This window comes from Podarcis tiliguerta, assembly GCF_965153285.1.
Source record: "Podarcis tiliguerta genome assembly, chromosome: 7".
NCBI lineage: Eukaryota > Metazoa > Chordata > Lepidosauria > Squamata > Lacertidae > Podarcis > Podarcis tiliguerta.
In genome coordinates, this window is record NC_139540.1 from 1,709,504 (window position 1) to 1,735,010 (window position 25,507).

Below are 25,507 nucleotides of genomic sequence, written 5' to 3' on the forward strand. Positions count from 1 at the left end.
TCTGGTTTCTTAACAAAAGTATATTTAAACATTTTTTTCAATTCATTATATATCATTTCCCAAGACAGAAGTACTGTTTTGGGGGGACAGGAGGCGGGCAGGTGTGGGGGACTCCCTGGTCCTGAATGGGGCAACTGTGCCCCTGAAGGACCAGGTGTGCAGCCTGGGAGTCATTCTGGACTCACAGCTGTCCACGGAGGTGCAGGTCAATTCTGTATTCAGGGCAGCTGTCTACCAGCTCCATCTGGTATGCAGGATGAGACCCTCCCTGCCGGCAGACTGTCTGGCCAGAGTGGTGCATGCTCTAGTTATCTCCCGCTTGGACTACTGAAATGCACTCTACGTGGGGCTACTTGGAAGGTGACCCGGAAACTACAACTAATCCAGAATGTGGCAGCTAGACTGGTGAGTGGGAGCGGCCGCCGAGACCATATAATACTGGTCTTGAAAGATCTACACTGGCTCCCAGTATGTTTCCGAGCACAATTCAAAATGTTGGTGCTGACCTTTAAAGCCCTAAACGGCCTCAGCCCAGTAGACCTGAAGGAGCGTCTCCACCCCCCATAGTTCTACCCGGACACTGAGGTCCAGCACCGAGGGCCTTCTGGCGGTTCCCTCGCTGCGAGAAGCCAAATTACAGGGAACCAGGCAGAGGGCCTTCCCGGTGGTGGCGCCCTCCCTGTGGAACTCCCTCCCACTAGATGTCAAAGAGAACAACTACCAGACTTTTAGAATACATCTGAAGGCGGCCCTGTTTAGGGAGGCTTTTAATGTTTGATGCATTACAGTATTTTAATATTTTTTTTGGAAGCCGCCCAGAGTGGCTGGGGAAGCCCAGCCAGATGGGCAGGGTATAAATAATAAATTATTATTATATTATTATTATTAGGGATGGCGGGGAAGGAAGCTGACTAGGTCGCCAACCCCCATTCCATGCCAAGGGCAGCTTTAGGGGGTGCGGTTCTGAACGCCTCGCTCAAAAGGGATGTTGCAATGCAGAGGGGGAAGAGGTTCAAGCGGGGGGGGAAAGGGTCGCCCCAATGACCCAGGGGGCGGGTTGCCATGCGTCCGGGTTTTCCTGGGCCTACAGGACCCTGTATCCCGGGTGGAAATCTGTTAAATGTGATCGAGTATTCCAAAAGGCCTGGAGTAAATTTATACATTTGAAAGATTATTGCAAGCAATCGACAACACTATCAGGGTTGTCTGAAGACTTGTAATGAGAAACTTTCTACCAGTTTTATTTAAATTTTGAGCCATTTTGCAATGAGTGTAATTAGAACTGGAAAACGTACAAAATGCAATGATATAAAGGGTAATTTTGAAAGCCATGAGGTGGGAGGGAAGGAAGTCGATAGGCTCTCAAGAGCCAAAGCGGTAAAGTGGATAATGATGATGTGATTGATTTTCCATTTGTTGTAAGAAAAATACTGCTTCCTTTCCCCAACGGGGTATTCCAGAGCCCATATAGAGTCCTTAAGTGGGTTCCCTATTGGTAGGAGAAAATAACAGAGGCCAGGCGGAGAATATTGAGAAGCAAAGCAGCTTGTAAGCCTGATCTTTATTGAACTGTTGCAACAGGGTGATCCCCACACACACAGGAGGGATGAGGAACCCAGAACATTGGTGCGCAAGCTCTTTTACAGACTTTTGAAATTGCCAACCCTGTATCTCAAGACCATCCCCCAAAACATCATACATAAATCACTAAAGGAGGCGGTCTACAGCAGAAATCCTATCTGCCAGGATACCTGATAATGGTCACTGATTGCTTTACCTGGGCAGCCTGGCCATTCCTTTTGAGATGCTAAATACTTACTTCCAGAATCCAGGTCACAGGCTCACCCTATTCATACACAATACACCCTTAAGACAGGATTTGTGAGCAAAGAGACCATAGGGAGCTTTTCCTTCCTCACAGCAGAGAATTTTTGAGGTGGCTGGAAGAGTCAAAATGGCTTCAGGATTGTTCTCTTCTACTATTTCAGATGTGGTTTATATACTTAGGTTCATAAATCTACAAGGCAAATACATACATACATATGACTTATATATATGAGACCTTAGAATTCCTGTAACACATACAAATAGCTCAAAAACGGCATTAGTTTGCCCAAAAAACACATCAACTTTGGGCAAAAAAAAAGCAGCTCAGTAACTTTTGGCCTCTGTTCCGGGGGATGGAATGATAAAGGAAGGTTGCAGCATTTGGCACTGAATGACAGAAGGCAGTTGTTTCACCTTATTGCCTCCATGTAAGACAGGGACACGGGTGGCACTGTGGGTTAAACCACAGAGCCTAGGGCCTGCCGATCAGAAGGTCGGCAGTTCGAATCCCCGCGACGGGGTGAGCTCCCGTTGCTTGGTCCCTGCTCCTGCCAACCTAGCAGTTCGAAAGTACCTCAAAGTGCAAGTAGATAAATAGGTACCACTCTGGCGGGATGAGCGCCGCAACCCCAGAGTCGGTCATGACTGGACCTAATGGTCAAGGGTCCCTTTACCTTTACCTTATGTTTATTGCACTGTGTGATACATGCAAAAGAGCTTATATTTGCACCCCAAAGTGAACCCAATTATCCACAAACCAATTAAACACCTGGGAAAGAAAAATAAAGCCATGCTTACTTGGTTTATTTTATTGCTTACATGTGGATTGCACAGTATTATCACAGTGTTCTTACATTTAGTCAAATGGCTCATTACAGAGTGCGCAGAATATATATCCAAGCATCAGTAAAATAGACAATTCGGTTGTTCTCTTGACCGTCCTCCGTTATAACAGCTTTCGTTTACACCTTAAATCTAAATTGCTATGAAATGCTAAACATTCTTCTACACGTCGTCAGCTGAAACGCCAAGGTGCAAGGTAGAATACGAACAAATGCCAGCAGTGGCAAACATCTGAACAGCGCCAAACTGTTCCCACAAACACGGCTGGTCAAGCGCATCATGGCCTTTGTGTCTTACACTCTCCAAAGTTCATTGACTTAAAGGAACCGTTACAAAATTAGCGATAGTTGTCTTAACCATCCGTCCCGTCTCAGTGACCAAGGCACTGCAGTGCCTAAGACACTGCTTTCCCAGGCCTGTACAATTCACAGTGGAATGAACATTTTGGACCCAGCATCTGCATCTGCATCTAGCCCAGCCTCAAAAGATCAATGCTCTTGCTTGCTTCTCCCCCTCCCCTGTTAAATGCTGAGCAAGAGCAACATTGCTTTGGGGAATGCAGACGCCCACTAGGCAACACACCAAAGGCAGGCAGGTGAAAACAACTCAGGTGAGGCTTCAAAGCAAATACGACATGAAGCGCAAGGCATCTGTTACATGCAGAGCTGATAGGAGAAGCAGCTGGGTGTGTTTAGCACCACGGTCCACCGACTGCATGAGTGCAAATCAAAACAGCATTCTTTTATTTTTATATATTTTTTATATATTGTACAAAAGCAGTCACACGATAGAAAAAAAAGCAGCAGCGTGCATGATCTCAGTGTGCGCACTGACCTCAGATTAACTTTCGCCTTCGAATAAGACACCACTCTGATGACATCAGACGCCAAGACATCTTACCTTCCAAAACCAAAAAGTGGAAGCTAAGGGCGTCAAGAAAACGGCACCACGTCCTGTGAGGGGCGCTGGCGCCTGTGGTCTGAGCAGGGCAGAGGGGTGGAGCAGCTGCAATCACAGAGGAATGCTGTACGAAAGAGGCTGTTTCGCCATCCGCTAAGAGCTGTGATTGCGCTGTCAAACTGAAAAGAAGGGCTTGGTTACCAGCCTGAGCCCGGCGAGTGCTTCCCAAGAGTGACAAACTAAAAAGGTGGGAGGGAGACCCAGCACTCTCCTACTTCATTTTTTAAAAAAGCAAAACGAAAACAGAAGTCTGAGCATTTGGTACACTGTCAAGCTAACCTCTCTCCACACCCTCCCAATTTTATGCTCAAATGCTGATCTGGCCAAGCCCCAAGCTGATGCTTTCACACTGAGCGGCGCAATCGGGCAGCGCAGGTGTCTTTCAGTTTTTTTCAACAAAACTGAAATTGTGAGTTGGACATAAGAAAAACTGGCCTGTTTCTTTTGTGACGGGTGTTAAGTGCTCCTCCCTGCATGCAGGGATACACAGGCCAAGGGAGTCAAATGTCTCCCACTTTTTATCCTTGGGGAAAATGTAGCAATGAAGTTAAAGAAGATGGAAGTTGTTGCATTTTTAAAATGCAGCTACTTCTCATGGAGGGGAGGGGAAGCACACGGTAAAAATTCTAACCTCTCCAGTAAGCTCCATCCATGCGTTTTGTTTTCTCTTTCAGTTGACAAAATATCACTAAAAGGCTACCACTATACTACAGAGGGAAATATTTCAAGGAATAACCAGCTTCTCTTTTACAATTTCAAACAGAATTAGTTAAAAAACAAGAAAAACTATTTACCATTTGAAAATGCCCTTAATCTCTTACGCTATATACCAAATATATATATATCTATGTATCTATTGTCTTGTTTAGGTACTCTAAAAGCAACACAGAAAAATAGGTTTCCCCCAAAAAGCACAGGGCATGAACTAGACACATTTAAGACATCAAAGGTTTTGGTGCTTGTACAGAAAGAGGCATTTCTTTGCCACAGCAAGGCTTGTGATGTGGGAAATCACATGTGCAAAGAACGACAAGGAAGCATGGTACATTCAGATTTGCTGCTGTGATTGGAGAAGGGGCAAGGGGTCACCCCCAGGCCTGTGGTTTAGTATTATGGGATTACGACTAGCAACGTGTCTACCCAGCATTGCTTAAGGTGCCGAGGTCCTTGTGCTGAAAGAAGCCGAAGAGTAAACAAGCCAGCAAAGAGTTTGCCAGTTAATTCTACGACATCGAGACAGTGCGGACGCCACAGAGCCTGTAGCTCCTAGTCTAAAATTCTCCGAAACACAAAACGATTTGGCAAAAGAGACCGTATTACACTTGTAAACATTTTTTTTAACGCCAAAGAGAAAAAAAGAGAGCGTGAAATACTCTGAAAAAGAGAGATTTAACCTCAAGAGCAGAATGATCAGGGTAAGAAACCTGGGATGTGGGCACCAGCCCAACGGCCCCAAGTCCAGGGCTATGTCTGAAAGCTCTATTAAAATGTGACAGAGGGAAGAGGCAAGGCTGAGCTCGAGGCTCATCCGGAACTCTACACAACATGCTCTGAATGCGAAATAATGCCCAGCAGAGGCCAGAAGACTCTTTAATACACACAAAGATCTGGGAACTTCATCTCATAGACCGGAACAGATTGATAGTGGGTGTGTCCAGCCGTGATGGTCAGCGTCCCAGAGGGGCTGGGAGGAGGGCTGCAAAGGAGACATTAAAAGAGGGTTAAGATCTCACAGCACGTTTTGTCTCGCCTCAGCTATCAGAATCGGTTTCATGACTATCAGTCAGACTGTCTCTCCAAGATTTACCATTTGAATACAGTTATCTCAGGGAAAATTGACTTACTAAGTACATTCATCGATAGTGGGAAGTCAAGATATGAATTAAGGAGCCAAGCTGAAGCTGTTTTAAAAAAGGCTTGAGCTCCCTATGTAGAAGTTGAAATGAAAATGTTTATATTTATTATTTTCTTTTTTACTTTTTACTTATTTACTTTTCTATTTTTGATTCTTCTGTTTCTTTTTTCTTTTTATATTCTCTGTTTCTCTTTTTAGTTTTATTTATGTATATTTGATGTATTTATGTGTATGCAACTAATAATAATAATAATAATAATAATAGAACCAGTTTAGTGGAGAACACAGCCTTCTCAGGACACCCCAGCCAACTTGTGACCACAAGAGAATGGCTCTCTTGTGAGATATTCTCCTTGCCTTACTTACTTATTTTTGAACTGCCTATCCTGCCTTTTTGTCAAACTGATCCCCAAGGCAGATAGCAATCCATAAAGCAATTCAACAAAGCAACGCAATAGGACTGTAAGGGAACTATGGCAAGACACAGACCCAAAGAACCCAACATGGACCCAATTAGCTCAAGACATTACACAAAAGCTCAGTGAACCAGATGAGTTTCAGGCCTGCTTCCTAAAGACCATATAGAGAGAAGAAGGGATGGGGACAAATCTCACTGGTCATGGTTTTTGTTTTAGTAGAGGAAATGGAAAGTGTGAATCTTCCATGTCAAGTCAGCTTGGCGCTGTAAGAGCCATTTTCTTTTATATATATATTTATTGTTTTTTTGATAATTTTATACATATAAAACATAACCATTTCAAACATTAAAATACAAGGTTCTTTTGAACCTTTGGACTTCATTCTCTCCCTCCATGGATTCCATGTTTAAGTTTAAATCTGCTGCATCTTTTACCATTATCCATCTTCAGTGGTACTTCCGGTTGTGAACGGGATCTGTTCTGGAGGTCTGGCCGCATCCCGAAAAAATTGCAACCAGAGGACCACTTCTGCGCATGGCGCGATTTAGCATTTCTGCGCATGCACACAGTGCATAGAGCGTTTCTGCGCATGCGCGCGGGGCGAAACCCGGAAAAATACTTCTGGTTTTGCCGTGTTCGCATCCCGAAGTTTACGCATCCAGAGGGATATGTAAGCGGAGGTACGACTGTGTTATATTACAAAAAACAATTCCACATTACAAGTGTCATTACAAAAAGGTGGATGGTAGTCTCGCTTCCTCCTTATGGTTCTGTCCATACCCAGGGAGACCACGCCATTCATATCACCCAGTAGAATTATTTTCTGGTCCATAATGGTAGGAGCCATTCTCAACTGCAAGGAGCCCCAAGGCTTACTGGGGCAGCCACTCCTCTGTTAACCCAGTTCCTCATGGTGGGGAGGAGATGTCGATCATGAGGTTGTGGGCTTCCCACATATCTCTGGCAGCGCAGTGCTCCTGCAGCAAGCCTGGCACCAGAGTAACATGAGGAGCTGCCTAGGAGGACAGCACTGGCATGTGCCAGCTAGTAACAAATCAGGGGTCCCAATCATGGAGGCCCTCCCTTGCACAAGCTGGTTACCTGAGAAAGTGTAATAATAATAATAATAATAATAATAATAATAATAATAATAATTATTTATACCCCAGCCACTCTGGGCAGCTTTCAACAAAATATTAAAATACAGTAATGCATCAAACATTAAAAGCTTCCCTAAACAGCCTTCAGTTGTCTTTTAAAGATAAGATAGCTGCTTATTTCCTTGACATCTGCTGGGAGGGCGTTCCACAGGGCAGGCACCACCACCGAGAAGGCCCTCTGCCTGGTTCCCTGTAACTTGGCTTCTCGCAGTGAGGGAACCGCCAGAAGGCCCACAGCGCTGGACCTCAGTGTCCGGGCAGAATGATTGGGGTGGAGACGTGCCTACTGGACCGAGGCCGTTTAGGGCTTTAAAGGTCAGCACCAACACTTTGAATGGTGTTTGGAAACGTCCTGGGAGCCAATGTAGGTCTTTCAGGACCGGTGTTATGTGGTCTCGGCGGCCGCTCCCAGTCACCAGTCTAGCTGCCGCATTCTGGATTAGTTGCAGTTTCCAGGTCACCTTCAAAAGTAGCCCCACATAGAGCGCACTGCAGTAGTCCAAGCGGGAGATAACCAGAGCTTATGTAATGCTCTTGGTAAGCTGCTGTGTGCCTGTGGCTTTATTTCCTTACCACTCAGAGACAGGTCGGCACCTCTGGCCACAGAAACACTATGCCCAACACTACAGGGTTGTCAGAACTGCCACTACACCCCCCCCCCCCCCCCGTGACTCCAGGGTAGGACCTCCAGCCCCTGGCCATTTCCCTTACCGAATGGTGAGCTCCAAGATCTGAGCAAGCCGGTCGTGGAGGAGGTTTGCCTGTAGGGAGAAAACATACATTTATTGGAAAGTATTCCAAGGTGCAGTTCTATGCAGGAGTGTTGCTCCATTTGCTTTCCTTTCCGGAGTCTGGGATTTCCCGGGGAGAAAACGGGGTTTTGTGTCATTCCAGGCCTCGGAGCCCAGGAAAGAGCTTGGGCAGACATACAAGCACTTGGCCATTGCAAGAGGCCAAACTGTCTTGCAATGCGTTCGTTGAACTTTTAATGGGGAGTTTGCTGGAGGACTCTTGAGAGTCCCATGGACTGCAAGAAGATCAAACCTCTCCATTCTGAAGGAAATCAGCCCTGAGTGCTCACTGGAAGGACAGATCCTGAAGCTGAGGCTCCAAGACTTCATGAGAAGAGAAGACTCCCTGGAAAAGACCCTGATGTTGGGAAAGATGGAGGGCACAAGGAGAAGGGGACCACAGAGGACCAGATGGTGGGGCAGTGTTCTCAAAGCTACCAGCATGAGTTTGACCAAACTGTGGGAGGCAGTGGAAGACAGGAGGGCCTGGCATGCTCTGGTCCAGGGGGTCACGAGGAGGCGGACACCACGACTCAACAACAACAATTGCCCTCTGGATGCAGTTTAGCCAGCCAGAAAGGAAACCAGCGTAGAGCCCCACCCTGCCGTCATGTACCGCAGGCCACAAATTCTCTTGCAGGGACCAGACACCCTGTTCCAATGACAGGTGAGATGGTGCAGAGTGGATTTTGGTCCAGGCCACCTCTCAAAGCCCTCCTCCCCCAGATCTTACAGCATCACAGAGAAGCCTGGTGTCAGGGACTGCACTGAGGAGGAATGGTGGGGGCCGCCACCCTCTCTTCCTGAACCTTCCTGAGAAGAGGCAGACAGTATAGATTTAGAGCAGTGGTTTGCAGAAGGTCATAGTTCTGAGGCTGCAGAGGGGAGAAGCTGGGAAATATTGGGAGAGCAGCAGGAAGAAGAAGCACCAGGGGAGAGACAGCTGACAGACTCAGTGTCTTTAGAAAGTATTCCTACCTGTCCCCAAGGACCCAGCATGCATTGAGGGTAGTAGAACAGAAAGCTCAAGAGGCAGAAAGACTTTAACGTTTGATTTTTTTATCATGTTTTTAATGTTCTGTTGGGAGCCGGCCCAGAGTGGCTGGGGAAACCCAGCCAGATGGGCAGGGTATAAATAATAAATTTATTATTATTAATGAACTCTTAATGAAAGAGTTCTCCTGCTGCTGTTTTCTGCAGATGCGATAGAGGCGGTGAAGAAGGTCCTCGTCACCGTTGCTGTCGCCACTTGGTAGGCTCGACGTTGAGCTCTAACCCGTGTTCAGTCAGATTCAGAATGAGTTTTCTGCCACAAGCATTCTAGCTGTCTCAGCGATTGTTTCATCGCCCTCAGCTCCACAGAAAACCCACAGGGCTGTCCGGACTCCATGCAATCGGAGAGGGCACTTTGGAGCCAGACAGTCAATAGCCCTAGTTAACTCCGCATTCCAACGGGTCACCAGGCAATCAGCTGAAAGGCCATCAAGATGGGATAAAGCATCCCCTACCACTCTCTGGAAACCATTTGGTTTCCAGCCGGCACAGGGATGACGTAGAATAGGAGGGACTAAGAGGGTGGGACTTTACTTGGAGCAATGCCATTTTCTTAAGAGAGACCACATTCCTTCTTCTCTCTCTGTGAATATTGAAAAAACCACTTGGTAAGAACTCTTCTTGTTTATCTGCTTCTTGGATGCCCCCGTGGGAGGGATCAGATTCCCTGAAGCCTGACACCTGGTGTAATAGCCAAGGTCATCTAGCAGATTTTAGGCAGGAAGTCTGTTCCAAGCCCTTTACTCCTAAAAGGTTGTCGTACTCCAAGACAATCCTCTTGCTCCTCTTCTACAGATTTCCTTACAGCTCACACAGCGAGATCCAGATCCCTGGGCTCACCTTGGTTTCACACTGGGCTGCAATCTCTTCAAAGGGAGCTTTCTGGAACTTTTCAATCACCAGGCGCCTCTTCTCCTTCTCTTGCTCTTCAAGACCAGTGTTATCTTTGGCAAGGGAAAGGAAAAGAGAGAAAGAAATGGAGTAACTGCCAGAGACTCTTTAGGCAAGACTGGCACAACACACAAGCAATTATTGTTGTTTATTAAATTTGTATACCGCCCTTCCTTGGGACGCAGGTGGCACTGTGAGTTAAACCACAGAGCCTAGGACTTGCCAATCAGAAGGTTGGTGGTTCGAATCCCCGTGACAGGGTGAGCTCTCGTTGCTCGGTCCCTGCTCCTGCCAACCTAGCAGTTCAAAAGCATGTCAAAGTGCAAGTAGATAAATAGGTACCACTCTGGTGGGAAGGTAAACGGCGTTTCCGTGCGCTGCTCTGATTTGCCAGAAGCGGCTTAGTCATGCTAGCCACATGACCTGGAAGCTGTATGCCAGCTCCCTCGGCCAGTAAAGCGAGATGAGCGCCGCAACCCCAGAGTTGGCCATGACTGGACCTAATGGTCAGGGGTCCCTTTACCTTTACACTGCCCTTCATCCAAAGTTCTCAAGGTGGTTCACAACAGGAAAATATGTTCAAAATACATAGCAATCCAGCTGAGCACAGCCCATGAGGGATTCCTGAACCTTCCCGTTCTCCTGCTTGGCTAGGACTGCAAAACCAGGGCTTCTGCCAAGCACTTGCTGGGCCACAGTGTGCAGCGAGTCATGGGCTGCATTTGACAGGGTGGGCAACAAACTGTGCAGGCTTCCTTCAGGGGTAAGCTTATCAGCACCTGCCAGAAGGCTTTTGTCACTCAAGTTCAATTCTGTGAGAGATTCTTCTCTTAAGCTCAGGGGACACCTAGAATTCCATCCTACGCACTTCATGATCTTTGAATAAATTTTGGGGTTTTGAGGCACTTGCATGCATGTATTTACGAGGAAAGTTTTAAGTAAAGAGGTTTATTATAAGAGATGAAAATGGGCCAAGTCAGAATCTAAGATATTGGTCTTTCCAAAGCGATTTCATACTGTCTTATTTCACAAAACCCAACAGGGTTGCCTAATGAAGCTGAAAGTTCAGGACAGGCATGACCGCCTTGGTAGCTCAGTCGGTAGAGCAAGAGACTCTTCAGCTTAGGGTTGCGAGTTCGAGTCCCATGTTGGGGCACAAAGATTCCTGCATTGCAGAGGTTTTGACTAGATGACCCTGAATGCCGGTTCTGGGTGATCTGAATGGGGCGAGCTCTGCTGGGCTCAGGCGTGTGGGACACAATAAGCTGCACCAGAGAAATCCTTGGTCTCATCTAGCAGGACTCTCCTTATGGTATCAAATGTGTAACGATATTTTCACACCTTCACGTTGCCGGACATGATTCAACAGGAATCTCTGATAACACCGAAAGCACTCAAGTAATTGCAGCAGGCGGCTGTTGCAATCAGAGAATCTTCCTTACAAAATGCTGGATGAAGATCTTTTCTTAATTTCAAATCATAGGCTGTCTGGTAAGGGCCAATGCCTGCTGGAGGGGAATGCAGGGAGAAAGCTAGCTTCACAGGGAACTGAGGGCAATCTCACCTATAGCTTTCTTCAGTGCTTCAAAAGTAATTTCTTCTGTGTTAACCTGGAGAAAAGATCAGATATTTGTTTAAACCACATAAGCAACTGAACCATTTGGGGGTGGGGGATGCAATTCTTTGCTCTTATTTACTTGTGACTGTCTGCAAAATTTGGAACAGATCAGCTCGTTTATAGGTAGTCATTATTTGGTGTTGGGGGGTGACAGAGAATAGGAAGTTGAGCAGCTGAGATTAAAAATTAAAAACTGGACATCACCAGAACAAGAATTTTACTTGTCAGGGGTCTAAAATTCTGAAGTAGAGGGTTGTTCAAACAGTTGTGAGGTCAAAGAAATTAAATGTAAGAATGACACCAACCACAGAACATTTGCATTGTCAACATAGCCTCAGGAGCAAGACTCTAAATCACGGACAGCACAAAGTTATTCTGCCCTCTCTCTAAAATGAGAGAAGCAAGGGAGAAGTTACTTTAAGACTCACCGCACGACCTGACAGAGAATAAACTCACCTTGTCTTCTGTGCCATTGCCAGGGAGGATGTCCACTTGAATAGATACGGTATCCACAATACTCTTCCTTCGGGACAGCCGGTCTTCATCTGCAGACACGGACAACCCAAAATAAAATTTATAAAGAGCCTTTATTTCGTTGTGGAGGAGGAGGAGGGGCCCCTTCTGAGACAGTAGCCAACTAAGAGTACTCATTAAAATAAATGGACCTACTTTAGCTCAATCCATTCATTTCAATGGGTCAACTCTGGGCAGGACTAACATTGAAGACAACCCATTGAGCTTACTGACTTCTTCACCATTTTCTACATCCTGACAAAGCTAACATGTGGTTTTATTTAGTGACCATTTAGTGGCAGTTACGGTGCATCTCAGGGCCAAGTTTTCAAATAATTTGAGTGGCAGTCACAGATGTGACGGATGGCTGGGACAGGAAGGGTGGTGGTCACAAGAGGCCAAAGAGTTATTGCTCTGGCCTGCATGGCATCCTACGGAAGAGAACCTCGCACCTCAGGGGACCCCTTGGAAAGTTCATGCCACTGACCTAGATGGGAGGCAAACCCCCTTGTCCATCGTCAAGCAGCCCATCTAAATCACAACCTGGGCACCTGCAATGACTAATCCAAGGGAACAAGTTGTGCAGGACAGAGGAAAGGAAAGGCCCCCGGAACAAGGAAGGATGAGGGGGAGAGGATTCTGACAGCTTGGCTCCCGGTATGTTTCCGAGCACAATTCAAAGTGTTGGTGCTGGCCTTGAAAGCCCTAAACGGCCTCAAAGGCCCAGTATACCTGAAGGAGCGTCTCCACTCCCATCGTTTTGCCCGGACACTGAGGTCCAGCACCGAGGACCTTCTGGCGGTTCCCTCATTGCGAGAAGCAAAGCTACAGGGAACCAGGCAGAGGGCCTTCTTGGTAGTGGCACCTGCCCTGTGGAACGCCCTCCCACCAGATGTCAAGGAAATAAACAACTATCTGACTTTTATAAGACATATGAAGGCAGCCCTGTTTAGGGAAGTTTTTAATGTTTGATCTTTTATTGTGTTTTTAATGTTCTGTTGGGAGCCACCCAGAGTGGCTGGGGAAACCCAGCCAGATGGGCAGGGTATAAATAATAAATTTATTATTATTGTTGTTGTTTTATTGCATTTCTATTCCACCTTTTCCTCCAATGAGCTTCAGGTGGCATGTAGATGGCTCTCCCCCTCCTCATTTAATCCTCACGGCAACCCTGTGAGGTAGGTTGGGCTAAGAGGCAGTGATTGACCCCAAAGGCCACCCAGTGAGCTTCACGGCTAGTGGGGATTCGAACCCTGGCCTCCCAGGTCCTAGTCCGGCACTTCTGCACCACACTGGCTCCTCATGGCATTATCCCACAAGTGGATGGCAGCCTTGCAGTAGATGTAACTTCATATTTATTAACTATCACTTTGAAAAGAGAAGGCAGGTGCCCCAGGTTTCAAGGAAGGGCTGGAAGCAGAAGGTCCCAGGCATCTCCAGGTAAAGTTAGGGGGGGGGGAACCTGCCTGAAACCCTGGAGAGCTGCTGCCAGTCAGTGTATGGACACTTAGTCTTATGGACCATAGATCTGACTCTGTGCAACACTCTGTGATCATTAGATTGTGAAAACCTCCAGAAGCAAAAAAACAAGCAAACCACATTTACTCCTCCAGAAATCAGAGCTCTGCCTGCACCCCTATTTGATGCTCAGGGCAAGAGGCAGGTGACCAGCCGGACGTGAGACACAAGCACGATGAACGAGCAGGCGCCACAATCAGAACCGCGCAACCGCTCACCTGTCACCTGGGGCACGTAAGGCACAGAGAGCCTCTCCGCGCTGTATCCGCTGCCGCCCAAGGATTCCGCAATCTTGTGAGTCAGGAAAAACAAGTTCTTGTCGTCCTTGTCTAAGGCTTTGGGGAGACTGTCGAGAGCAAAAGTGCAGGAGTTCAGGCAAGAAATTAAGAAGGCGCAAGTGGGATGTGCAGCTCAGGGGGTCGGAAGGAGGGGAACACTCAGACTGCCAGCCAGCCAGCCATGCCCTCCTCCAACTAACCCCATTCCTCTCTTCACAATATTCCGTCCCCTCCCCCTCGAATCAATCAACATTGTCATAAACAAATTTAACAAATTTGTCATAAGCAAATTTTAAACCACTTCACATTGTATGCTTTTCAAGCTATCACTTCATTTGAATGTAGCAAGAGAGAAGAAATGAATTAGGAAACCATTCAAGGAAGCCCTGTTTAGGGAAGTTTTTAATGTTTGATGTTCTATTGTGCTTTTAATTCTGTTGGGAGCCGCCCAGAGTGGCTGGGGAAACCCAGCCAGATGGGCAGGGTATAAATAAATAATAATTTATTATTATTATTATTATTATTATTATTATTATTATTATTATTATTATTATTACTTCTACTACTACTACTACTACTTGAATCCTGACAAGACAGAAGTACTGTTTTGGGGGGACAGGGGGCGGGCTGGTGTGGAGGACTCCCTGGTCCTGAGTCCTGAATAGGGTAACTGTGCCCCTGAAGGACCAGGTGCGCAGCCTGGGGGTCATTTTTGACTCACAGCTGTCCATGGAGGCTCAGGTCAGTTCTATGTCCAGGGCAGCTGTCTACTAGCTCCACTCGGTATGCAGGATGAGACCCTACCTGCCAGTGGACTGTCTCACCAGAGTGGTGCATGCTCTAGTTATCTCCCGCTTGGACTACTGCAATGCGCTCTACGTGGGGCTACCTTTGAAGGTAACTGGAAAACTACAACTAATCCAGAATGCGGCAGCTAGACTGGTGACTGGGGGCGGCCGCCGAGACCACATAACACCGGTCTTGAAAGACCTACATTGGCTCCCAGTACGTTTCCGAGCACAATTCAAAGTGCTGGTGTTGACCTTGAAAGCCCTAAACGGCCTTGGCCCAGTATACCTGAAGGAGCGTCTCCACCCCCATCGTTCTGCCCGGACACTGAGGTCCAGTGCCGAGGGCCTTCTGGCAGTTCCCTCACTGCGAGAAGCAAAGCTACAGGGAACCAGGCAGAGGGCCTTCTCGGTAGTGGCGCCCGCCCTGTAGAACGCCCTCCCATCAGATGTCAAAACGATAAACAACTACCTGACATTCAGAAGACATCTTAAGGCAGCCCTGTTCAGGGAAGTTTTTAATGTATGATATTTTAGTGTTTTTTGGTTTCTATGGAAGCCGCCCAGAGTGGCTGGGGAAACCCAGCCAGAAGGGCGGGGTACAAATAAAAAATTATTATTATTACTCAGGGGCTGGAAACAGCAAATTAACATGGAGACTCAGTGTTCACTTTAGGTATTAAATTTCCCCCATCTTGTTGCAAAAGTCAACCAACTGGCCACAATGCAAAATTTCCACTACTAACAAAACATGCAACATTTACCTGCACTTGTCTCTGAATATGGTTTCTGGCAAAAAGTACGGTGCCTCCACAGTTCTGGTTTCAATGACCTAAAAAGCACCAAAAAATAAAATTAAGCCACCCACAGAACAGAACAAAATTTGAATTGCAGGGGCAGATTCTCTCTGCAGGGAGATCATTAACAGTGCGCAAAAATCTGATTTTGCTGGATGCACTGGAAGACTCACAGGTTGCAGGACCATCAACAAGCAGGATCATGATCCTTCAGGGGGAAGAAAAATCAACAAACATGCAAATTTGTCAAGGTTCAATTTTCAATTTGCACGTTGAACAGCTTGATGGCCTTTCTTCCCTGTGAAAGATTTAAAAGGAGGTTTGATCAGGTGGGAATCTAAAGAGAAAGACAGAAAGGTCCTGAGGTGTCTGCTGACAGTAAGGGGGGAAATTGTTTTCCAGTGTTGCAAGAGACTAAGGGAGCAGGCCAGCCTCTAATGTGATTGTCACTTGATGGGGCAAACTCTCTTACAGAGCTTTATGCAGTACAGTGGTACCCCGCAAGACGAATGCCTCGGAAGACGAAAAACTTGCTAGACGAAAGGGTTTTTCGTTTTCTGAGGTGATTCGCAAGACGGATTTTCCTAAGGGCTTGTTTCGCTAGACGAAACAGCCCTGCCTCTCCTGTCATGGCGATGGTCACTGCACGCACGCACGCTCGCTTCCCCGCTCCTCCCACCTTCCGGCTGACGACTCCTCCAGCTCCCTCCGACCTTCCGGCTGCCTCGTGCCGCTGCCCACCGCCCTCGCGCGCTCCTCTCAGAGAGCCGCTGCCGCCAGAAGCCAGCGTTGCAGCCAGAGTCGCGCTCCTGAGCCCTGCCACCCTCCAGCAGCCGCGTCGCGCGGTGGCCACAAGGCGCAGGTGAGTCCGAGCTACCGGCTGCGGCAGCTGCCCTGCTTCTCCCCGCCCCTCCCCGCCATTGTTAGTGTTTAACTGCAGTGGTGCTTTGCAAGACGAAAAAACTCGCTCAACGGTAAAACTCGCGGAACGAATTAATTTCGTCTTGCGAGGCACCACTGTATTATGAAGGGGCTGCATTATGCAGCAAGCATATTAATATTCGTTCATTCAAAATATCTATATACAGTGGTACCTTGGGTTACATATGCTTCAGGTTACATACGCTTCAGGTTACAGACTCCACTAACCCAGAAATAGTACCTCAGGTTAAGAACTTTGCTTCAGGATGAGAACAGTGCAGTGGCGGCACAGCGGTGGCAGCAGGAGGCCCCATTAGCTAAAGTGGTGCTTCAGGTTAAGAACAATTTCAGGTTAAGAACAGACCTCCAGAACGAATGAAGTTCTTAACCTGAGGTACCTCTGTACTCCCTGTCCATCAGATTAATTCCAGGGAAGTTTACACAATTAAAACTCCAAAGAACAAGAAAAGCCACACATTCTGCTCCCCCTTTCTCCCAGAAACAAGACGGCCCCCAAGAACACGGAAACTGGTCACCCCTGGGTAGGAAGACGGAAGGAAGGCACAACTGCGCACCTTGCTGATGTGCTGGCAGAAGGCAGGCACTGCGATCATCTGACTCAGGAAGTTGAGGTACGCGGCGACCAGCGCCATGATGCTGCAGCGGTGAGACATTGGCAGGTTATCCTCGTTCAGGATGGCAGTATCCTTTAAGGTGGGGGGAAGGAGAGGGAGAACATTGAAAGGCTTGAAGACACACCTGCTTGAAGACATTTCTGGATCGTGCACAACTTGTGGTTCCAGCCAAAGTACACCCCCCTGGGATTTTAGAAGACACCTGAAGGCAGCCCTGTTCAGGGACGTTTTTAATATGTGACATTTTAATGTATTTTTAATCTTTGTTGGAAGCCTCCCAGAGTGGCTGGGGAAACCTGGCTGGTAAATTAATTCTTATTCTTATTCTTACAGTGGTACCTTGGGTTACATACGCTTCAGGTTACAAACGCTTCAGGTTACAGACTCCGCTAACCCAGAAATAGTGCTTCAGGTTAAGAACTTTGCTTCAGGATGAAAACAGAAATTGTGCTCTGGTGGTGCGGCGGCAGCAGCAGGAGGCCCCATTAGCTAAAGAGGTGCTTCTGGTTAAGAACAGTTTCAGGTTAAGTACGGACCTCCGGAACGAATTAAGTATTTAACCTGAGGTACCACTGTATTATTATTAGTATACAGTGGTACCTCGCAAGACGAATGCCTCGCAAGACGAAAAACTCGCAAGACGAAAGAGTTTTTCATTTTCTGAGTTGCTTCGCAAGATGGATTTCCCTATGGGCTTGCTTCGCAAGACGGAACGCTTTGCGCCTTTTTTTTAAAACCAATGCATTCCTATGGGAAACCGTCAATACACAGTGGTGCTTCGCAAGACGAAAAAATTCACAAGACGAAAAAACTCGCAGAACGAATTAATTTCGTCTTGTGAGGCACCACTGTAATTATTATCTCTTCCTGCCACACATACCTGCAAGGCAATGGCCAGGCGGATGAGGTCGGTCACCACCTCTTCGTTGGCGAGTTCAATCGTTATCAGAGCAAGAGACGTGTAGAGCAGCTCAAAGTTCTTATGCACGTTGTCGACTTCTTTGCAGCCCATGTAAACGTGCCTGTACAGCTGCTGGCCGTGCTGCGAAGGAGAGGGAAATCTCAGGAAACGCAGCAGGTAGAGAGGGTTTTTCGAAGGTAAGAGCAAATCAGTGAGAGAATGACAACGTGTTTTAAGGGACGCAGAAGGAACCCATCAAAGGAAAAGCTTCCTACTTCTTGCAATTACCTTCTTCATGAAGCTCACATCTTGCCGCGAAATTTTGTCTCGCTTTATCTTCAAATCAGACACATCAGGTATTATTCTAGATATGGAACAAATACACAATTCTTAATTTTAAAAAACCCTAAACATATTATCATCATTGTGTGCTGAGACGAAGATGCAAGTTATAATTCCCCCCCATCTTTTCCAAGTTTGTGTTCAATTCCAGAGAATTCACAATTTATCATCATCAACTTATTATTTCCATTTCTTACCTGCTCTGAACCATAAGGACCCAGGACAGGTTACAGCAATTTAAATTTTAATATTAAAAACAGTTTAAAACAAATTATAGTCACAGGAACAGGGTGGGTCATGAACAACTCTGGTCATCTCTCTTTTGTCACATACTCAAGTGTTCATTTTTAAAAATACCTATATGAAAAATTCTGGCACAACTGCAGAATTTGTCCTCTTCAAAGGAAGAAGACGGAAGAAACTATGTTTACCAAAAGCAATACAGAACAGAAAACAGATTGCTAGTACAACATGACACTTAGTGAGATTGCATGCATTTATGTTGCTGCCATTATTATTATTATTATTATTATTATTATTATTATTATTATATGTCCCCTTAAACCAAAATGTCTCAAAGTGACTTATAATTCAAAATTCTGCTGTTTGTTTTTGTTTCCATGTCTACAGTTAATGGACTGTAGACAAGAGGACAGTGCTAATTTGGATACATTTGTAATGATTTGCATTTAATCCCCTGCAGAGGACATCCTAACCAATGGAAATGTCAACAGCTGTTCCAAGGCAGGTAATGAAACACCTGTGATGACAAAGATGCTTGGGACCACAGGTGTGATTCATACAGGCTACAAAAAGGCAGAAGCCCCAGACACAATTCAGTTAAGGAATTCTAGGTGCCAATATCCAAAGGGAGCAGAAAAAACTATTTATGTATGCAACCACAGCTACACGGATGCTATTGGCTCAGAGATGGAAAGAAGATAAAGTCCCTACCAGAAAAGAATGGCAGATCAAGTTGATGGATTATTCCAATTAGTAGGATTGGAATAACACTTATAGTTTAATGGTGAATTTTGGACACAATGGAGAGGTAAAAGATTTGGATTATTATAAAAGATGTGGGAGGAAATGATTAACAATAGAACCCACAAAAGGGAGGAGGGAAGTCCAGGAGATTCTTGGCAATCTTGTTTCTATGTTGTATGTTGGATATGTGACTGTAAATTTTAATATGAAAAATAAAATAAATAAATTTATTTAAACAAAAACAAAAAAAACAAAACAAAAATGCACAGAAGTTAAAACAAAGAACCACAAAAGTAGTCATATAATTACTGGAAAAGTTAGAAACATCACATAAGCATAATCACCATAAAGTTAGCCAGCTGAAAAATGCTCCAACAAAAGAGCTGAAGTATCAACACACAATAGCCTGAGCAAAAACAAAAGTCTTTGCAAGGAGCTGAAAATATGTTAATTGCAAATGCCTGTCAAGTTCCCCTGGGGAAGCACTACTGAAATGCCCCTCTTGTTGTGACTCTCCATATTTTTTCTGGAAGGAGCACAAGAGATAGTGAGGCAGTGGGAACCCCCTGTTAGGTCTAACACCTAATTAAAAGAACTCTTAACTGATTGACTGTGTAAGCGTCAGCTGATGATTTGATTAAATCAATTAATTTGCATCTGCACATGAAAAGGAACAAATTCTAAAGACAATTACTTGCACAAACAGGGAAATAACTCTCAAGGTAGGATTTGCAATCTCAGAGGCACCTTTCTGCCTAAATACAGTGGTGCCTCGCAAGACGGAAAACCCGCTAGACGAAAGGGTTTTCCGTTTTTCAATGCGCTTCACAGGACGAATTTCTCTATGGGCTTGCTTCACAAGACAAAAATGTCTTGCGAGTTTTGAGATTTTTTTTTTCGCTCCCCACCCCCTTTTTCTAAGCCGCTAAACCGCTAATAGCCTTTTAGCAGCTAATCCGCTAATCCCTTAAGCCTTTAATAGCCGCTAATAGCCGCTAAACCGCTAATAGCGCTAATCCGCTAAGCTGCTAATAGGGTTGCTTCGCAAGACGGAAAAACCGCTAGACGAAGAGACTCGCAGAACGAATTAATTTCGTCTTGCGAGGCACCACTGTACTGCAGCCCTAGTTTATATACAGCAAAACCATTTCACAGGTTAATTTTGAGGCCACTGCACCGATCATCACCACATTTTCCTGAGGCTGTTTAACGCAAAGGGGCATTTTTGTCCTACCTTATTCCCCTGAGCTTTGCTCTGTTGTCGTGCCGGTCAATAAGATTGTGTAGTATTTCCAGAACCAGCTGCCGGAGCTCGCTGTCTTCCGTGAGCGAAGAGGACAGCAGGGGATCCAGGAACGGGGCTGAGAGAACAGTCATGATGCTTTTGGCATTGTACCCCGAGGTGACCTGCCAAGGGGTTCAAGACACAGCAAGGGTTACTGACGCAGTTCTTGCTCATCCACAATATTCAGAATGGTAGCAGCAGTTCATATATATCTAAGCAGTTTGCACAGTGAATCCAGATACCTAAGGCTGGATCATATTTTGCTGTTTACACATAGCATGACTTTTGTTGCAATTACACTGTTTGGCTTTTTTTCAGTTGTTTTGTTAATAGTGTTTTATAGATTGCAATTGCTTTACTGATTATTTGCTAATTATTCGATATGTTTTTCTGTTATGTTATTGTTATTTATTGCTTGCGAGGTGCTTTGTGATTCATGCGAACGAAAAGCGGCATAGAAATATAATCCACCAATCCGTCAATCAACAGCAGGGAAGATGGCTAACCTGCGACACTCTTGCAACTGTTCTTGGATTCCTGTTCCCAACAGCTCCATCTAGTGTAGCCCACGGTCAGGGCTGATGGGATCTGGGCTCCAACAAGAGCAAAAAGCCCAAAGGGGAGCTGCCTTTACGGAAGAGTATGGGAGCACAACTAGCAGGTGGCTTCTCGCCACCTGTTCAACGCCATGCATGACCTGGAAATCTGCCCTGTGTGACCCGGCCCTCCGTTTCAGTGACTGACTGGCCATGTGGACATGCTTCCTCATGTGGGCCCCACAAGAGGGTGAATTTAGCTGTGGGGCAGTTGGTGGGAGAGATTCTACTCTTACCTAAAAAGGTAAAGGACCCCTGACAGTTCAGTCCAGTCGCAGACGACTCTGGGGTTGTGGCGCTCATCTCACTTTACAGGCCGAGGGAGCCGGCGTTTGTCTGCAGACAGTTTTTCCGTGTCATGTGGCCAGCATGACTAAGCCGCTTCTGGCGAAACCAGAGCAGCACACGGAAACGCCTATTACCTTCACACCGGAGCGGTACCTATTTAACTACTTGCACTTTTCGGCATGCTTTCGAACTGCTAGGTGGGCAGGAGCAGGGACTGAGCAACAGGAGCTCACCCCGTTGCGGGGATTCGAACCGCCGACCTTCCAATCGGCAAGCCCAAGAGCCTCAGTGGTTTAGACCACAGCATCACCCGCTGTTTTTAGGACCCACCTTATTTTTAAATTGTTTTTAATGTTGTGTTTCAGTACTGCAACCCACCCTGGGACCTCTGGGTGAAGGGTGGGTAATAGATAAATAATAAAAACATGAGTTCTCACCCACAGCTCAAATGAAACCGAAATATTTAAACTTATCCATACATCCTACTCCATGACAAAAGCCTAGAGACTGTGTGTCCCACTGAAAACAGACACATCTCACACACACACACACACACACACACACCCATACTCCTCTGCAGAGCCATTATCAGACTTACCATAAGCAAAGACCGCAGCAACATGATCTGAATCCTCCTGGTTCCCAAATCCCTAGAGGGGAGCAGAAAAGAGCTGTCCGTGATCCAGTTCACTCACTAGAGCTGTGCATGTTTTGAGTGCAAGCTGCACTTCTGCTGTTGTTTCCAGCCAGAGCCACGGCTGGCTACTTAGTTTGGGCAAGTCCCCATCGCTCTGTGGCAAACACCCTACCAGACCCATCTCTCAAGCCACACACGCCACACCCAGATGCATACAGAGCAGACTGGCAAAAAACATTGCGAGCAGCAACGTTTTTTGTAATTCCCTGCCAGATGGCATTCCAGGAGTCAACTCCAAGAGAGGAGAGGCGTGTTCACAGACGCCTTCTGCTTACATTCCAGCTAAGTTCATTACGGCAGGTGTAATATCCCATTTTTAATCTCTTGCTATGATTCACTACTGGCAACCACTTCCTGCCCACTGATACCTGGAGTGACAGAACGCCCTGAAGGGCCATTCCTGCCATACTAGCACTGAGATACACACGGACCACCTGATAAGTCACATGTGCAATCTCAGGGCTGCTGCTGACACTACAGCTCCCTACATGCCGTGGGAAGGAAATCAGAAAATGACCAGAGGCAACAAGTAAGGGCAAGAACGACTTATAGGCATGCATCTTGCAAACCTCCTAAGACCTCCTTCACCATTCTTGCATGACTGTTCTGGTTCTTGGGGCAATTCTGCAGGAAGCCTGTCGGGAAAGGCAGGACCAGAGACAATCCTCAGTGAGCTAAGCCCTCGTGGGCTTGTGAGCCATGCTCATCCGATTCTGTCACCCTCAGATCACCTCCTCTCTTAAGCAATCTCACACATTCTCCTTCTGCAGGCAGCCACACCTGGAGTCTGGAACTCCCAGACCTGTCGGCTACGCAGTGCCACCTCTCTCCCTGCTTTTGGAATTTTTTTTTCCTGGGAGGCCTTTGGATCAACCGTAATCCTCATTCCCACACCTGAATACTTAGTACAGTGGTGCCCCGCAGGACGAATGCCTCGCAAGACGGAAAACCCGCTAGACGAAAGGGTTTTCCGTTTTGGAGGTGCTTCGCAAAACGAATTTCCTATGGGCTTGCTTCGCAAGACAAAAATGTCTTGCGAGTTCCTGCGGGGTTTTTTCCCTCCCCCCCTTTTTCCCAAGCCGCTAAGCCGCTTATCAGCTGATCCGCTTAACAGCTGATCCGCTAAGCCGCTTAACAGCTGATCTGCTAAGCCGCTTATCAGCTGATCCGCTAAGTCGCTTATCAGCTGATCCGCTAAGCCCACTAAGCCGCTAATAGCGCTAACCCGCTAATGGGCTTGCTTCGCAAGACGAAAAAAACCGCAAGACGAAGAGACTCACGGAACGGATTCTTTTCGTCTTGCGAGGCACCACTGTATGTGCATACTGGGGGAAATGATCAATTGCAGGTACTTAATTGTTTTTTATTTATAGCTAACCGTATCCCTAAGGGTTCACCAAGGGATCATCTCCCCTCAAAGCCAGTCGAATTGCAAAGACAGCGGGAGCCGCAAAAGGAAGCCACAGATTTAAGAGCATCCGCTCTGCCACCAGAGTTCTGGAACAGGCAAGAGGAAAAGTACAAACCCCAACTGGCTGGTGTCCACAGTCTGAGAGGCTGACCCAAACACAGGGACCTTCCCCATAACGAACATCATTATTTCGGAGCGCTGGTAATCTGGGAGGTTGCTGCCAAAGAAACCTACGAAACGGAAAAAGGGAAGGATGAGGCAACGCTGGGCCATCTGTTCATAAAACAGAGAAGGCCTGAGAATTCAAGGATTAAATTGGGTCCACATCACCGTCTTCCTCCCACCAGATCTTCTGAAATAACGGCTGCCTTGTGTTAACAAATCTGAGTCACTGTCTGGTTTGGACAATCTCCCCCAGTTTATGAAGCTGGGAATGAGAGTCTGGCCCAAGCATTCGTTCCCTCCCATGTGGGCTTCAGAGCACTTCATTCCAGTGTTCCCTGACGTCCAAACTGAGAAAATCTGCTTTAAATGTTAGTTAATCTTGACATTTATTCAGTCATTAGGCCTGAGTTTCCTGGTTTGGATGTAACAGGCAGCTCTGGCTTTTAAAAAACCCAGAAATGAAGTGTTGAAGCCAGCACACGGCTGGGAAGGAGGAGAGGAGCTGGTTTAATACGCTGAGAAAGATCACCCAGACCAGGCCAGCTCCCCTTGTGGTTTTCTTCTGAGAGGTCTCTTAGAAAGGCTTAGAAAGGTTTATTCTGAGCCCCACAAATGTCTGTTATTCCCAAGGTGAAATTCTGTTTCTTGAAACAGAACAGAAGCACTGAACTGCGTCCCATCTTGGAAGAAAGTTCTTCTAAGCACTTTGCAAGATGAAACCAGTGTGGTGGCTGGTGTCATAGCTACAGTCCTTGTGCTGAGGACCTGGGTTCAAAAGCTCAGCTCCATCATGAAGCTCCCCCCCCCCAATGCAACACAGGATTTCAATTTTTTGCTAACATACACCCACCTAAGGGGGAATATCTGACTGACTCACCAATAGTTTGAATGATGGCATTCTGGACGATCTTCTCATCACTCTCCTTTGTGCGGCTGTTGAGGCTACCTTTGCCATCACAGTCTTGGCCCAGTTCAAAATCCACACTCAAGCTCAGGTGCTTCAGCAGCGTGTTAAACACCTCCAGGACAGTCGGGCCTGTGCAAAAGACGACAAACACATCAGCCGGAATCTCGTTTTCCAAGGACAGGGAACTTTCACAAAACTGGAAGTCAGAAGCAAAGGCTATTTTGTTATTATCCAAATGTCCAAGGGCAGTTAACAATAAAATAACCACAAATAATATAATAAAAACTGAGGAATACATAAAGTCCATATACAGAACATGATGATGATGATACCCCGCCCACTCTTGGTTGCTTCCAGCGAAATATAAGAACTGCATGACAGGCTCCCAAACATCAGGTAAATGTTTTGATATTTTCCCCGACATCAATATCTATGTGCAGCTTCCCTACCAGGGTATAGAATCATAGAGTTGGATGGGACCCTGAAGGTTGGACTAGATTCCTGCAATGCAGGCATATCAATGAAAGTATCCATGACAGTATATACCTTGGGTTACAGATGCTTCGGGTTGCACAATTTCAGGTTGCGCACCACGCCGAACCCGGAAGTACCGGCACGTGTTACTTCGGGGTTTGGGCACTTGCACATGCGCAGAAGCACTAAATCGCGCTTTGTGCATGTGCAGAAGCGCCGAATTTCAATCCACGCATGCAGAGACGTAGTGCTGAGAGTTGTGGATGCTGCGGGTTGCAAACGTGCTTCCCGCACAGATCACATTCGCAACCCGAGCATCCACTGTAAAATCTTGTCTGCAGCAGTATTTGGAAAATACCCTTTATCATGTTCTAACAGGTGTCTGTGAGCCCCTCTACGCACGCCTGTATACCCACAGTGTTCCGCTTCGTGTGTGAGGCCAGCGCTCTCTTAACTGGGCCAGGATGCAGACAGTTGTGATTGGGGAGCACAAACTGTATCCAGCCTCAAGGTGCCATCAAACACATTTCCCTCTGCTGTAGACCAGGCCAGGCTCCTTACCTACACAGCTCAGCGTTGGCCAGCCT

The 25,507-nt window shown here is 46.6% G+C and overlaps 1 protein-coding gene across 6 annotated transcripts in view; it reads right to left on the reverse strand.

Annotated features, from left to right (window-relative positions):
- Window positions 1–2,620: 2,620 nt before the first annotated feature.
- LOC310681321 (protein EFR3 homolog A) overlaps window positions 2,621–25,507 on the reverse strand; it is a 52,123-nt gene continuing 29,236 nt past the window's right edge. For all 6 annotated transcript variants that reach the window (XM_083449015.1, XM_083449013.1, XM_083449016.1 and 3 more), the window contains 14 exons: window positions 24,417–24,575; window positions 23,490–23,604; window positions 21,865–21,916; window positions 20,332–20,504; window positions 18,057–18,132; window positions 17,748–17,909; window positions 16,808–16,939; window positions 15,279–15,346; window positions 13,667–13,794; window positions 11,874–11,962; window positions 11,364–11,409; window positions 9,749–9,852; window positions 7,776–7,825; window positions 2,621–5,326 (listed from right to left, as the gene is read on the reverse strand). In XM_083449015.1, coding sequence (XP_083305141.1) covers window positions 5,221–5,326; window positions 7,776–7,825; window positions 9,749–9,852; window positions 11,364–11,409; window positions 11,874–11,962; window positions 13,667–13,794; window positions 15,279–15,346; window positions 16,808–16,939; window positions 17,748–17,909; window positions 18,057–18,132; window positions 20,332–20,504; window positions 21,865–21,916; window positions 23,490–23,604; window positions 24,417–24,575 — 1,460 coding nt within the window. In that variant the 3' untranslated portion in view covers window positions 2,621–5,220. The remainder of the gene's footprint in view (window positions 5,327–7,775; window positions 7,826–9,748; window positions 9,853–11,363; window positions 11,410–11,873; window positions 11,963–13,666; window positions 13,795–15,278; window positions 15,347–16,807; window positions 16,940–17,747; window positions 17,910–18,056; window positions 18,133–20,331; window positions 20,505–21,864; window positions 21,917–23,489; window positions 23,605–24,416; window positions 24,576–25,507) is intronic.